The sequence below is a fragment of the Anser brachyrhynchus genome (genome assembly GCF_964034855.1).
Source record: "Anser brachyrhynchus genome assembly, chromosome: 1".
NCBI lineage: Eukaryota > Metazoa > Chordata > Aves > Anseriformes > Anatidae > Anser > Anser brachyrhynchus.
Genome location: NC_137694.1, coordinates 2,816,455 through 2,831,268, shown reverse-complemented (window position 1 = coordinate 2,831,268; position 14,814 = coordinate 2,816,455). Strand labels below are relative to the sequence as shown.

At 46.7% G+C, this 14,814-nt stretch overlaps 1 protein-coding gene across 14 annotated transcripts in view; it reads right to left on the bottom strand.

Annotated features, from left to right (window-relative positions):
- PLXNA4 (plexin A4) overlaps window positions 1–14,814 on the bottom strand; it is a 425,098-nt gene that overhangs the window by 391,991 nt on the left and 18,293 nt on the right. For all 14 annotated transcript variants that reach the window (XM_080577830.1, XM_080577845.1, XM_080577832.1 and 11 more), the window contains exon 2: window positions 5,164–6,427. In XM_080577830.1, coding sequence (XP_080433956.1) covers window positions 5,164–6,342 — 1,179 coding nt within the window. In that variant the 5' untranslated portion in view covers window positions 6,343–6,427. The remainder of the gene's footprint in view (window positions 1–5,163; window positions 6,428–14,814) is intronic.

The window sequence follows — 14,814 nt, the reverse complement described above, 5'->3', positions numbered from 1 at the left end:
GAAGTGCTGGGCCCAGCAAGTCCCTCCAGCACACGCTGCACACACACGCTGCCATCCAACACAAACTGATGTGACCAATTATACAAATAGAGAGCTGGCAGGCATAGCCTGTTTGCTCCGTCTCAGCGTCTCCAGTGAGCATTCCCAGAGAGGCATTTCCGTATTTCTGAGGCTACTGCTTCTGCACAGGCTGCTCCCTGTCACTTTTTAGGATTCCTGTTCTTGTTTACCGAGGAAAAAGAGGAAAACACCATTAAAAGTTGACCAAAAAGTGGTCCTCAACTGACCACGAGCTCTTTGGATAAGAAACATAAGCCTGTGTGATTTGGGCTAAAGGAGCGCCTGCAAAGCTTTTATGCATGGTATACCCAGTAGGGACGAACAAAAGTCCCTATTGTACAAGCAAGAGTGGCATTGACCTCACAGAGATTCACTTAGGATAGCCCTGCTGGCAAGCAGTGGCGCTCTGAGGTCTCATGAAACCGATAGCTCGTTCCTGTGACTCTGAGTCATTCCCCAGGGAAAGCGGCAGGCTCATGCACTGGCCAGCCCCACCAGGAGAAACAAGCACACGCTGTGTGTGCAAAATGTCAAGGCAGCAGCACCGCGTGGACTACCTTCCACATGCTCCTCTCCCTTAGGGCTAAGCAAATCTTAACACTCCTTTTTTCCCCAATCTTTTCCTTCTAAGGGAAATTTTAGGGGAAATGTTAGATAGAGATGATAATCCCTGTCTTTTGGTTGATAAAGTGATATTTTTTTTCTTTGAAACAGCCTTTTTTCTCCAGCAACTCCATCCCATGACCTTTTTAAATGATTCTGTTATGCTGTTTCCCATGATGGAGAGGAATGCAATAGCAAGGATGTTATTCCCTCTTCCTGCAACAGTTGGGAACATCGGGCACAACACGAGGATCCAGGAGTCCCTGAGCTGTAAATGAGCTGCAAGTCACTTTTTCCAGTGCCTTAGCTGCCCCTCCTGTAAAACAGGGGTAATGCTCTCCCCAGCTTGGTGTCTCAGAAGTGCTCTGTTAGACCTGAATGTTGTTGAAGAGGAAAATAATGACACAGATTTTCTGTAGGGAAATTATGGCCACTCCATCGTCAACGGTAGCCTCTCCAGGAGTCAACTTGACTGTGCTTTATACTATATGCACGCAAGCTAGAAATGACTCTTCCTAACCCGGTGGTACAGAGCATGGATCAGTCTCAACATCTAGAACAGGCAGGGGGAAAGAGGGAAGCAGGAAGGAGTAGGAGAGCAGAGTCCACCTGAGGAACAGACATATGGAGGAGATGCAGACCTCTCAGGGATCTAGGCAGTGGTACCTACAGGGATGTTTTGGAGAGCTGCTGATTTAAATGTGACTTGAAGCATCAGAAGTGGAAGCCTTCATGGCTGGGTTACTTGTCAGACAATGACTTGGGTCCCAAATGACCCACCTCGCCTGCCCTCTGTTAGCAAAGTGTTGGAAAAATATTGCCCAGCTCTTTGCACAAAGCCTTTTGTTAGCTGGTCAGATTCAAAAAAAAAACATTTCTGCTCTCTCCCAACTGACAACGCTGCCATGAAAAACAGGAAGAGATTGAATACAGTAATTTAAGCAGTCAAACTCCATTTCCTGCCAAAAGGAAAAGAAAATACCGGCGAAAGGCAGAAACCAGGCGATATTTGGGGACAGACAATTTGATTATCTTGGGCAGATATTTGCACTGTGTATCCGGTAGAAGCTGCAGCGGTGGAGGTGACACCTTTTCATTTCAGGGACTGCAGTCTGTTAGGCTGCAGAGCAGCGGGTGATGCGGGGAGGCAGATCAGGCTGGCGAGCAGGCTGGGATCTCCCCAGGTTACAGCTCTGGGTTGCAACCAGTTCCTAAGCCAGCAGTTGGTCCCTTCAGTTGGTTCCTTCCCCCAGAAACGGTCCCTTGACACCTCCATCTTCCTCCCAAACTGCCTTTTTTTATGTTTCTAAACAAATTCATCATTTCCATCAACAGTTAGTTACAAAGTTTATGATGTGCATTTGAACCACAATCTTCTTTACCCAACATAAAGATTGTTTTCTGCCTTTATAAGCATTTTTTCCCTTTAGACCAGCCCTTCCTTCTGCCAACACCTTGAGAACCTGTACAGCCTCATTCCCTCTGCTCCATAGGTCGATGCACCACACTGCACCACAAAAGTGATTGCATTTTGGTGGCGCACAGTGCTTTTGCTAGATAGTCAAAGGGGACAAAAGTGCTCTCTGGGGCTATATAAGTAGTAATGGCTTCAGTGTCAGGAAAGAAGATTTAGATTAGATGTGAGGGAAAGCTCCCTAGCAGCAAAGACAGATCATGTAGGGAGAGAGGGGAGCCTCGATCGCTGGAGGTTAAAAACAGGTGAGACAAACATCTGTCAGAAATGTTATAAGTAAGGCAGAAGGGCAAATCAGATGACCTCATAAGACTCTTTTTTTTTTCCCAGCCTCATTTTTCTCTGGTTATATGAATTTCTAAGCGTTTGGGGTCAAGCGTACTATTTAAATATAAGCTATTATCCTGCATTTGCAAGGTACAGACAGCGAGGAAAACCAGAGGTATTACCTGAAACTATTCATCACTTTGGTGAACATCACCAATTTGCAAATCAACTGTCCAGACATAAAAATCCATCTATTTTTCCTGATTTGTGCTGAAGATTAAGAGGAGGACAGCTGTAGCAGAGGAACAGGAGCAGAACGAGCATCAAGGATTGTCTATTCACCTCTGGTTTTTCACAGGTCATGTCTGACCATGCATCAAGATGTGAGGACAGTGTGATGAGCCCAGTTCCATAATCCACAGTCTTAGAGTTAATACCTCAGAGAAGGACTGGAATATGTTTTCTAAGAGTATTTCTCTGCGATGCTCAGTGGGGGTATCCCACAGTTTCTTTCCACCCATCTGCTCCCTGCCAAGTGTACCAGCTGTAACTGTTCACATGCAGGATTTTGGCTGCTGGAAACAGGGCAGCAGAACTGAACTTCAGGTTCACAAGCAGGTTGAGCCTGTACCAGCAGAGACACATTTGATATCCACAGAAAACCAGGAAAAATCACACTGGTGGCTTTGTAATTGGTTTTATAACTGCTTCAAATCCACTTTCTAAAAGGCAGAGCAGCAGTACTGGTGGCTGGCTGGCAAGCAGGACATCAGCAAAGGAGATGAGGTCCTCACGGATATATGCCCAGGCTCCAAAATACTTCTCCAACCACCAAATATTTTCCAAGCTTAGCGGCTGGACTCTGCAATCCTTACAGCAGCCAAGTCACTAATACTTCGTCCCTCGGGCAGCACAGCTGATCTCAAGCAGGGCTTGCCAGCAGCTCTAAGTAGACTCATTTAAGGATAGCACAGCCCATTTAGTTACCTTTTCAGACTCCTGTTTTTTTTTCCAAGGATCTCCAGGTTCTTTTTCCAGCTGGGAAGCATTAGCATCTCTGATTCACAGTCACAAAGATGCTCTTACAGTTTTCCCTGTTGTGTTACCCAGTCCCTGATTCCTTGTCCTCTCCCCAGTCTCTGCAGTTCTGTCCCTCCAAATTCAGCCTGATGTATCCAGGATTCACCCCAAGGGAGATGGGAAAGCTGTTGGCCCTTTTTCCTCTTTCTAAAGCCACAGAAGCCACGTGATTGATGGGTTTCAAAATTCTTGATTTGACAGGTCCTGTTTTGCAAGCATTAGCATGGAGATGCTCTGTGCAGAGCAGATTTGCAAATACAAGGAGAGGCTTAAGAGCCCAGGAATGTAACTCCAGTGGGAAGCTCCCAGCTTAAATCTAAAGGCAGTTTTTTGAAAGTGCAGCAGCCTTGAGGCTAAACAAAAATAAATAAATAATTAAATAAATAAATAAATAATAATCAAAGCCAGATCTGGGCACAGACTTTCTCCCTGTGCAATACTGCATGGGGAGTTTCACTACTGGCACAGGTCTAGACAGACGCAATTGCACTAAAATGAAGGGTGCACCCTCTGCACCTTCAGCGTAGGAGTGTGAGAGCACTGCAGCGTTGTGCAACGATGCTGAGGGTGCTGGTACAGAGGGGAATTAGGACAGGGTAAGGCAGAATCGATCTCCCTACAATGAAATTTCCATCTGCATTCCTCTTAGCGTGTCCTTGTCCTATAAAGGAGCAACAGCAGGGATCCCCCAGCAAAGAATGCTCGAGTACAAAGGAAAGAATGAGTGATCCGGTATCCCAAGCCCTGACTCTGCCATGAGATGATTTGGGCAGGAAAGTGCCCTGGTGTTTCTCCATATTCCCTTTGCTCAGTCTTAAACTTGCCTCTTACTTGAAAGAGCTAATTAAGGAAGGAAATCAAAGCCCAGAGAGGTGGTTAGTACAGCAGCCGGGGCGCAGTGCTGGCTATAATGCTGATTTCTGTGCACGGTATCAAAGCCAGCCGCATACTGGCGGGGATGAGGCAGATTTCCGCAATGACACTTTAGTGAACTGGCAGAATAAACCAAGACAATTTCTTAAGACCATTTGTAGGTCAGGTAGACCAACCTCTTCCCCAGTCCTGCCCTTAAATCTTGCAGCATTCAATCCTTGATCTGTAGCCAGGCCTTAATTTTTCAGTGCACAGACACTGCAGAGCTGGTTAGAAACAGGAAGACGAGAGACTTTGATGGTTAATGACCAGCACTCCTCAGACACAGAAAAAATGAAGCCCTGGCTTCACAAAGCTCCCGGAACAAATCCTGCTCCAACTCTAGCCCAGAGAGATAAAATTCCACCATCAGACACAGAAACCAGCACAAGCAGTTGACTTTATCTAAGTACTGTTTTGGTTAAGGCTTGAGCCAAAACTGCAGAAGGAAACGTGATTTCACCCCTAATGAATTGCACAGTGAAATAAAAACAACAGACCAATTCCTCCTAAAGATTTCAAGGTCCCTTGGCATAATCTATCAAAAAACATAAGATTTCTGGGAAGGTCAGGAAGTGATACCTTCCTCAGCTCATCCATGGCAAACTGAGGCATGGACTGGTTAGATTAGGTGGTGTGGTGAGCCAGAGGCTGAGCCAGGACTGGGACAAGGCAGGTTCATTTCCTCGCTCTAGCCATTGAGCCACACTTTAAGCTCTGTGAGCACATGAGGAGGTTAAACTCAGGTGGTTAGAGGCTTGACTTACCGCACTGCTACAGGGAATATCCTTGACTTTGAGCCAGGCCAGATCTAACGTCCCCTCTCCCCTGTAGCAGGACTGCAGCCTGTCCTTGATGCGATCGTTGATCTTTTTCAGGACAAAGATGCAAAGAGCGGACTCATCCAAGGACTTCATCTTCCTTTTCTGCCCCTTGGAGAAGACTGTGAAGAGGATATCATCCTCAGGGCCTACACCCAAAGACCTCGCCAGAATGGCTCCAGCCTTGGACAAGTAGGCCGCCTGGAGCAACCGGTACTCTACCCCGTTCTTCTCACAACCAATGGGCACCTCAACATAGGAGTTAAAAGCTGTGTCCTCCTTGCACAAACGGACCAGCTTAGAGGTATAAACCTGCTCCTTTGTGGTGGAGCCAGGTGGTGAGATCATCTCAGGCTGCAGAGTGAGGAAATAGACAAAGTTACCACTGCTGAAGCCATAGATGTAGTAGATATCAAAGTCAGGTATGATGGTAAAGGTGTCTGAGGGGATTTTAATCATGGAGGCCACAAACTCATCATGGAAAACGTATGCAAACATCCCATCTGCCTCAGAGTTCTTGGTTAGCTTTCTGCTGGAAATAGTGGGGAAATACTCAGGCTTTCCATCCACAGCAGTGGCAATGAACAACTTGTCATCCATGTTGCTGTAAGAAACAATGACTCCAAAAACAGAGCCACTCTCATTGACACCGGAGAGGTAATGCTCCTTCTTGTGGAAGGGCTCACCCAGCTTGAAGAGGTCATCCAGCCTCAAAAGCTTACAAATGCCCTGGTAAAGGCTCCCACAGGCTATCAATCGATTCTCCTTGTAGTCTATGAGAAGCATTTTGTTGATGTTGTTAGTGGGTGTCAAGGGTTCATTGCAGGTTTGGACTATCCTGGGAGGATAACACTTGGGATTGTCTTCATCGGGACCAGTCTGGTGGGTCACCAGGACCTTCAGGTCACTGGAGAGTTTGTAGATCCTGTTGACAGCTCCCAAGTAAATGTGCCCAGTTCTTTCATCAACAACCAAGTGGTTGAAGTTCCCCTCCGCTTGGTCTCCAGTGAAAGTGATGAAGGGCCTCTTTGGGTGGGGTGGCTGCTGCCTACCAAGAGGTGACACCGTGGCAGATAACAGGAGGTGAGAAATGAGGCAAGTCCACTTCCACATGGCTGGTGACATGTTTAGAAAGATTTGTATTCCCAAGGGAACGAAGATTGAAAGCTGTAAGTGTCTTCAAAACACCAATTCCCTGGCAGATTTTGTCCTAAAAGCAAAGAGAAAAGAAAACAAAAGTACGTTACTATGGAGTATTCCTTCCTCCTCCCTCCTTCACAACCATGCCATCATCAGAGCATATTTAATTGCTAATCCTCCTTTTCTCGTCTCTGAGCTCTCTACTTACAGCCAGCACAAAGGGAGCCCTCCTGAAAGAAACGATGCTGGTAGAAAGAGCAGAAATCACATAGCAGAATAATAAATCAGTGCCCTCTTAACCTCTGCTACACACACGCATGCCCCTTGGTGCAGCACAAGAATTCACTGGAAGCCAGAGCAGTGCAGAAGGCTAATGGTAGAATCATCAAGCAGCATTACTGTTTGCACTGCCAACTTTGACCCAGTTGTGTATTTGCTAACACAGGACAGGAGAAGGATTACTATGCTGCTCTTCTGGATGAGGGACTGAAGCCTGGAGAAGGTCAGGGACCTGCCTACAGGGACAAGTCCAGATGGATGCTGAGCTCTTTTGCAGCTCTTCAAGTTTGCCAGGAAGAAACCAGTTCTGGTTTGACATTAACATCCTTTCAGGGAGACGCTGGTTCAGAGCAGGCCTGTTTGAACTGGCTCTCTGTGGCTACCAGATCAAAGCTGCCACATGCCAGCCCAGCTTGGAGTACAGATGTAGAAGCTGCGGTGTGCCAGCCTTCAGAGCCACATCTACGAAGGGCACAAAGCCAAGCACAAAGCAAACTGAGTACCAGGTCCCCTCCCTCCCCTGGGCCCTCACCACAGGACTGCTCTTCATCCACTGCATGGCCAAGACAACATTGTCCAAAAAAGAGAGTTCCACTGGGCATCTCAGAGAAGGTAGAAGAAAGGGGCTGCCTAATTATTAGCAATAATGAAGTCTAAAGTCTTTATTATTAGCAATAATGAAGTCTAAAGTAGCTTTCTTGCACCACTCAGTCTCTTAAAATCTCCCAGGTTTTAACTGGAGTGGTGGGAGCTACATGGAGTTCAAACGGCTGCTCTAATTTGGTAAGTGTATCACCAACGCCCCATCCTTGTGCCATGGCAATACATCTTCCCATTCAAAACATCCACCTGCTCCCTACTCCTTCTCCTCTTCATGGTTGCTTCTGTACCAAGAGAAGGTTTGGCCTTTTATGGTCCCACAGAGCACATGGAGGATGGAGTCCTACCACCCTTGCTCCTGCCAGCCAAGCTCTTTGCTAAGTGCTGACCCTAGTTACAGATGACCAGGCTAATGCACACAGGTCTTCCCTCCCTCCCTCTTTAACATCCATATCAGAATTGCACAGAATTCTTCTTGCTTTTAAAAAGAAAACAAGTCAACCCCCAGCTTCAGAGATCTTTGTGATTTGGATGCACTTCTGCAGGCCAGTGTCCTAACATTTCTCACAGAGTGCTTTTGCTGAAAACAGGGGTGTAACTTGCTGAGCAAAGGTGACGACAGCAAGCCCTGTGCAAGGGAAAATCACTGTTTGCAAATCCCAGCAGGGAGAAAGGGGTGGTAGTGACACAGGTCTGGCATTCACAGCTCTTTCAAATCTGTGCAACTCTGCCGGCGCTAGCAGAACTGAAAAATTTACTTCAAGGAATAACAAAGAGAATAAATCCTATCTTCTTTTGACCTGCAGACTGATTAGATCTGATAGTGGAAAGGGTAAGTCTGGGCTTCCAGAGCATCCACCACTTTCATGCCACCCCAAATATTTCAAAGTTCTCACAGGAGGCAGAATTTCAAAGCAGCTGTATGATCACCTTCACCTCCCACTGCCCTCCCTACCACAGCAGCCGCAGGCATTGGATAGATGACAGACAAAGGTCATTTCACATTTACTTTAGGCGTGTTTATCCTGCTCTGCTTTGCTTTTCTGGTCAAGCAAATATTTAATAAAATCAAGCTTATACTGCAGAGTTCGCAAGACTGTCTTGCGAGCTGGAGAGAATTTGCTCTACAGGAATACGCAGGCCAGTCACGTAGGTTTTTAATAACCTTTATTATGATAGATAGAACAGTGATGGGTTGAGCTCTCCTACACAAGCATTCCTCTTTCAAAAGAGGCCATCCTTGAGAGAGCGGCAGAAGAGGGAAGTGGTCCCTGTTTGAGTCCTGTGTTCAGAAACATCACATGGCGACCCTGAACACCAGCTCCCTTCACTTATGACTTATGATCCATATTTCTAAGAGACACTGGTTTGATCAGGCACTAGGCAGATCTAGGAAGAAATTATTGTTTTGAAGTACAAAAAAGATATCTATTTTACCTCTGTATTTTACTGTATTTTGCTCCTCTTAGACCTGCAGAGTCAGCACAGCTGCAGGACAAGGAAATGGGAACTGCCATGACCCTGAGACTGAAGAGGCAACCAACAGCCCCTCTTCTGCAACAGGAGCTGTCTGCCCAAAGATTATGACAGAGCCCGAGACTTGAATTGTAACAACAGGAGGAAATATCCCCTTTAAAATAGGCAGTCAACTCAACTTAAGAGGAGATGCACTCCAGATGTGAAATCTTTGAGGCCCAATCAGGTGAGAACTGTGACCCACTCTGAGATGTGTCTGTCACTTATAGGGGGAGGGGGAGGAGAGGGAAACCTTCCTCCAGGTAACGACAGCAAATTTGGTCTGGAAATCAGGGTGACCCCAGGAAGGCTAGAAGAGGAAACCCTTTTGCAGCAGAAAAGGACACTTCAAAAATAGCAAACATCATGGGGGAAAGTTGTTCACCTGCAGTGGGAAAAGCCTAGACAGTCTGCCAGCACTGATAGCCACCAAGCAAGCCCAGAAGCAGCTTTTTGGAAGGAAGGAGGGAGCCTGGGGCTATCTTGCCATCTTCCACCAGCAGTCTGAGCGACCTTTGGAGGAAGGTTTTTCTCTCTGAACACTGCTGGCATTCTCCTTTTCACCCGTCTGCTCACATTTTTTCTTCTGCATCCTGGAGTCCCAGTCAGTAGTTGGGCCTCTCAGGGCTATCATTTATAATTTGGCTTAATTATGAAATAACAGCAGAGGGCAGAGGCAAGGAGGATTGGTTGTTTAGCCTGCAGAATCGAGCAAGGTTTGCACTATTCCTTAGAGGATGCACCAAGAAGAAGGGGTTTTATGCATGTCTTTTTATTGCTCACATTTGGATAGTGGGAAATCATAGCAGCTGGGAAGACAAATAATGCAGTGCCGTAGACATAACCAGTCTTTTAAGCTGCTCAGTCTGCAAGAGTCTAATTAAGTTATAAGAAAAATAAACAAAAGGCCAAACTGAGCAGGCAGTGAGGTTTGGCTTAGGCTCTGATCTGGGCATTCCCAAAATAAACACAAACCACCTCCCCACACTGACCACATTCCCTCGCCCTCCCCCCCAAGAAATGTGGCCAGCAGAGATGCCACGACCCAGTGCAGGGCTCCTGTGTGAGACCAGACTGTCCCTCTGAGCAGATCTACGTGGCTCCTGCCACAGCAGCCTCTTCAGCAGCACGTTCAAGGTCCCTGGAAAGGTCACACAGCTTCTACAGCCCCAGGGATCTGTAGAAAATGATGTTTTGGTAGGAAACAACCCTTCTTTTTCTCCATCTATCAGGAACGGCTGCCCCTCTGCTCTGCTGGACTCTTCACATGCAGCAGCTGTGCTGAGGGGATGCAATGGGTCATAACAATGCCCTTCAAGTTTTACTTTGAGATTGGGTCTCCCAGGTGAATATCTTCATCTCTCCACTGCATGAAAGAGCAGAGAAATTACCTCTTTCTTTAACCATGGCTAGGGAAGTGATGCTACAAAACTTTCATGACATTCAACAGTCCTGAAGTAAGATACCATTATTTTATCCAGAAGAGGAGCTACACCAGGTCTGAACCTAGACTGGACATGAAGGTGGCACCAAGGAAGCCTCCTCCCAAATCCATCCGATTCAGACAAGGCTCCATCCATGCTCAGCACCAGGTATTTCAGAGGATGGTTTCTGAGTCAGCTGTCATGTAAAGTGTCACACCACCCTCTTGGATGTAGAACCAGGGTCTCCATTCTATGGACTGCAAATGACACATTGCCCATAAGACTCCTTGTTTTTGCACAATTTGGTTTAAAAACTCGTTTCTTCCTCAAGGACAGCAAGTTATGGTGCCACCCTACAGGATTGTTACTTGATTACTGTTGTTGACCATTTCCAGCAAATGTTGGAGGCCACTGACTTAGAGGACACAGGTTGGTCTTGCTCTGAGCCCTCCAGGAAATGATCCCAAGACTCTATGACATGCAACCCTACGGGCACTGGACAAGAAAAAAAGGGTGCAAAAAAGCATAAGGGGAAGAAACTTTCCTCGCTTCTTTTAAGTCAACTGGTGGTGGTTATTAGATGGGAAAGCTAGAGGGTGCTGAATACACCCTCAAAATCTAGTTTCAAGGGGAGAAAGTCAAAAAGGATGTAGTATGTCTGAGAAAGAAGGAATAAAGCAGGAATAAAGAGAACACAACGGACTGGTCTGTGCAGTGACAGAGAGGGAAGGACTTGGGCAGAAGAGTATAGGGAGAAGGGAAAGAGAGAGGTGGGACATTCGGTTTTGATGGCAATCTCACAAAAGCCACGCTCACTTCCCTTTACTGGAGACCACCGCAAATTCACCCCACTGCAATTACAGCTCCAGAGAGGAACATGTCACGGGGTGATGATGGGAGACAACAGCATCTCACCACTTGGTTCACACACACACAACCCTCCTGCCACCAAAGGTGGCAGACAGATTCAAATCACCAGGTCCCCTGCCATCAGTGCCTTCTGCAGCACGGACACCGCAAGGTCAGCAGCAACATTTCACAAGAACAGCCACGCATGAGACTGGCTGCAAAGAGCCATGGAAGAAAACCTACTCTGGGTCCAGCTCCAGCCAAGGACTCAGAGCAAAACCTAGAAGAGGACAAAAACAGGCCCAAAACCAGCTCCAGGAGGGGAACAAATCCACCAATCCCTCCTGCAGAGCAGGTCCAACACCACCCCAGGGTCCCAGCACATGGTGGAGCAGGCTCAGATGGACCCCAACTGGTTCTTCACCAGGGAGCACCTAGTTAGGAGGAAGCCAACAGCACCCAGGGCAATGCCAAGAGCACAGGCTCAGCGGTTAATGAAGCCCAGCATTAATCAGGCAGCACACTCCTCTGTTTGCTTTTGCTCTGCTCAGGCACAGCTATTCATTTGCTGGGACACGGGAGGCCATGCACAGATGCTGACAAGGCAGACTTCCAGCCATGGAGCCAGCACACAGCAATTCAGCACCAAGTGCAGCTACACAATCCCTTTAATCTCAGCTAAAGATTTTTTTTTTTCCTGGCTTCCTTTAATAAGCCCTGATTACCATGGATAGGCGCTTTTCTTTGGGAGCCGGCATGGCAAGAAAACTCATACAGACACATTGTCGACAACTCCCCCGACAAAGGCCGGCTTCTAACTTCAGCTAAATCCTTTCTCCCTGAACTTACAACCTGTCGGATGCCTTTTCGCAAAGAGAAGGCAAGTCTCTCTTTGAGGGCATCCAGCATCAGAGCATCTTTTCTTTGGAGCTCACCACAATGAACAGATCCCAGCACAAGCTGCAGCTTGTCCCAAATAGAGAGATTAATTTCAGCAGCGGGTTGTTTGCAAGGCACTTAAGCTCCAGCGACACAACCACACAACGTGGCATTCACTCATCACGCAGATTATTCCATTCAGGCACTCGGATGGTGCCCATCACCTTGTTACCTGTGCATCTGCCAGAAGCATATTAAGTGAGAGGATTAACATTTGCCATGAGTGGGACTTTTTTCCTTTCTTCCTGATTTCCCGTCTGAGAAAACTGCATGTGGATGCTGTTTCTCCCTGCGTTTCAGACTTGGTTTCCTACCAGCAAAATCAGGTCAGAGCTGTGCTCCTTTGTGCTTGGAAGGGAGACGGGAGAGGCTTGTAATGATTTCTTGGTTCCTCCAGGAATTTGCTACACAGAGACTCGAGTGAAAGAATATAAATATTCGGTGCCACAGAAACAAGAATGGAGTTTTGAGGTCATGGAAATGACCTACAAATCCAGAGACCGGGGTTAAACTCTGTTTTCTGGAGCAGGCTTGCCTGTGAGTCTCCATGGGTGAGTTCCCCCCCTCCACAATGCAGGTTACTATTTCCCAGTCTCCCAAAATTATTCTGAGGACATCTATTAAAAATATTCCTTATACAGGCAGCTGGGGAAAGGTTAAACACCCGAAACAAACAGTTATTACAAGAGCACACTGTGTCACAACAGCGCCTTACATTGTTGATCCCAGTCTGAGGAACATCTTTATTAGACTATATAGGTCCAAAGCACTGAGAAAAGTGAAGAACTGCCAAAATGCAGAGTGACAGGTTAACTTCTGCTTCAAATTCCTATTCTTCTCCCCTGTGAAAGCCACCATACACTCCTGGAGCTTCGCCTTCCCCACTACAAAATATTTTTCTACTGTATTTCACTGAGGTGCAGCTCTCATGGGGATGGCAATGGCCAAGAAATGAAATGGCACTCGCAGCTCAGGAGACCCTGATCGGATTGTGACTTTAGACACAAAGAGCAATAGCCACAGCCCCTGCCCCTAAATGGATGATGCATATGGAAAAGAAAATGAACTGGGTTTCATCCCAGCAGGTCTTCCCAGCTGGTGTATCAAGTACAGCATTGTAGGACAGCCATGAAAAAAAAAAATTTACATTTTCTTCCTCACGAGCTGCACCTACACTCGAAAATTCCCTTCAAGGCCTCAGGGGCTCTGAAAGGTACTCAAATGAAACCTTAAAATTTTCTGGACCTAGTCCAGAAGTGAACCCTGAAACCCCCCACAAGGGGCTCTGACCTCAGGTTTCCCCCTGAGCCAGCAGGCAGTTATTTTGTTTTTGGCTGAGGCTGTAGAACACAGTTTCTGTTGCATTGAATGCCGGTGGGTGGATGTTTCCCCCTGCTTTGCAGTCTTAGGAAGATCTGTGAGACACAATTCCTCTCTCTCAGGCTGAAGTCTTGTAATTAGCACTGTATAAATCCATGAAGAGCCAAATCTCATAAGACAGAGACCATACTTCAGCTGTCTCCTGAAAGCCTGGCACAGAGAGCAACTCCAAATTCACAGTGACTTTGTGATCCCTGGCTATTTCACTCTCTAGATCTACAAGAGGCACCAGCAAGGATAAAACACGGGGCTTGCAGGAAAAACAAAACCTTTAAACCTTGATCTACTGCTTGCTGGAGCACTGAGATCTATATTTGGAGCTGGAGAAACCACTTGCAAAGAAGCCAGGAGAGAATCCCCAATCTTCAAAGCCTGAGATTTTACTACATATTCAAAAGGCAGCTGGAGCAGAGCAGCCTGAGAAGCATAGGGTAAAAGCAACAGGATGGGAAAAATCAAAGATGATACCATGATGGGGAATAAAGCTTGGAAATTAAGCGGGACAAAGATCCAGTGTATTTGCTGTGTAGGGTCAGGCTTTCTGCAAACAGGATGAGCCTCAATAACCAGTTACCTGTGCTTGATGGTTCAGAGATGCTCACTCATATAATGACTGCAAAATTGCCCAGCTTAAAATGATTAATGCAGAGCAAGGGTACTTGCCGAGATCCAGGATCCTCTGGAGTAAGGACCATCAATCCTGCAAAAACCTTACGCTCAGAAATAGGCTGAACACACAGCAGGAGCAGGAACATAAAGAAAATGCCATTAACGGTCCTGTATTGCTGGGAAGGAACAGAGAGAGGTACAGTGATTTCTCTTCAGTGACACAGCGTTTGCAGCACAGGCAAGAACAGAAACTCCCATTATGCTTTATTCAGCATAAAATTTCCTCCTTTCATTCTGTGGCAGGTATCCAAACTGTTTTGGAGCACCAGCCACTGGCCGTGGATAGGGTCAGTGGAACAAAATATCTGATGCAGCAAATCCTTCAGCTTCATCTTCCCACGTGAAAGGCTAAGGACAGGGATTAGTGAGTACAGTCCCATAAAGCAGGGATGGCTGGACCATCTCACATCTTAGCTAGATCCTGAGTCCAACACACACATTATCACTAGCGGGAAGAAGCAGTGCTGACTGGCGTTTTCCCTTCCAATCCTAAATTAAAGCTTTGGTTTACTGCAGCCATTAGCGATATTTTTATGGTGACGTCCATACTGGGGATCATGGAAAAAATATTAGACTTCTTGTTTCATACTAATTCTGACCAAATTCGTAAATGACCAAATTCAGAAATGCTTCTGGGTAAGTCTTTGTGCCCCCATGAACTTCCTGGGCAGACATGCCATTCATTTTATCGCTCTGCCTTTAATGTGACAGCTCTTCCACCATCTGTTCCGTCCTTCAGCCCCTGAGCAGGTCAGAAGAGGGACAGTCTTTTTCCATGTTTCTGTAGCACCTAGGGCAATTA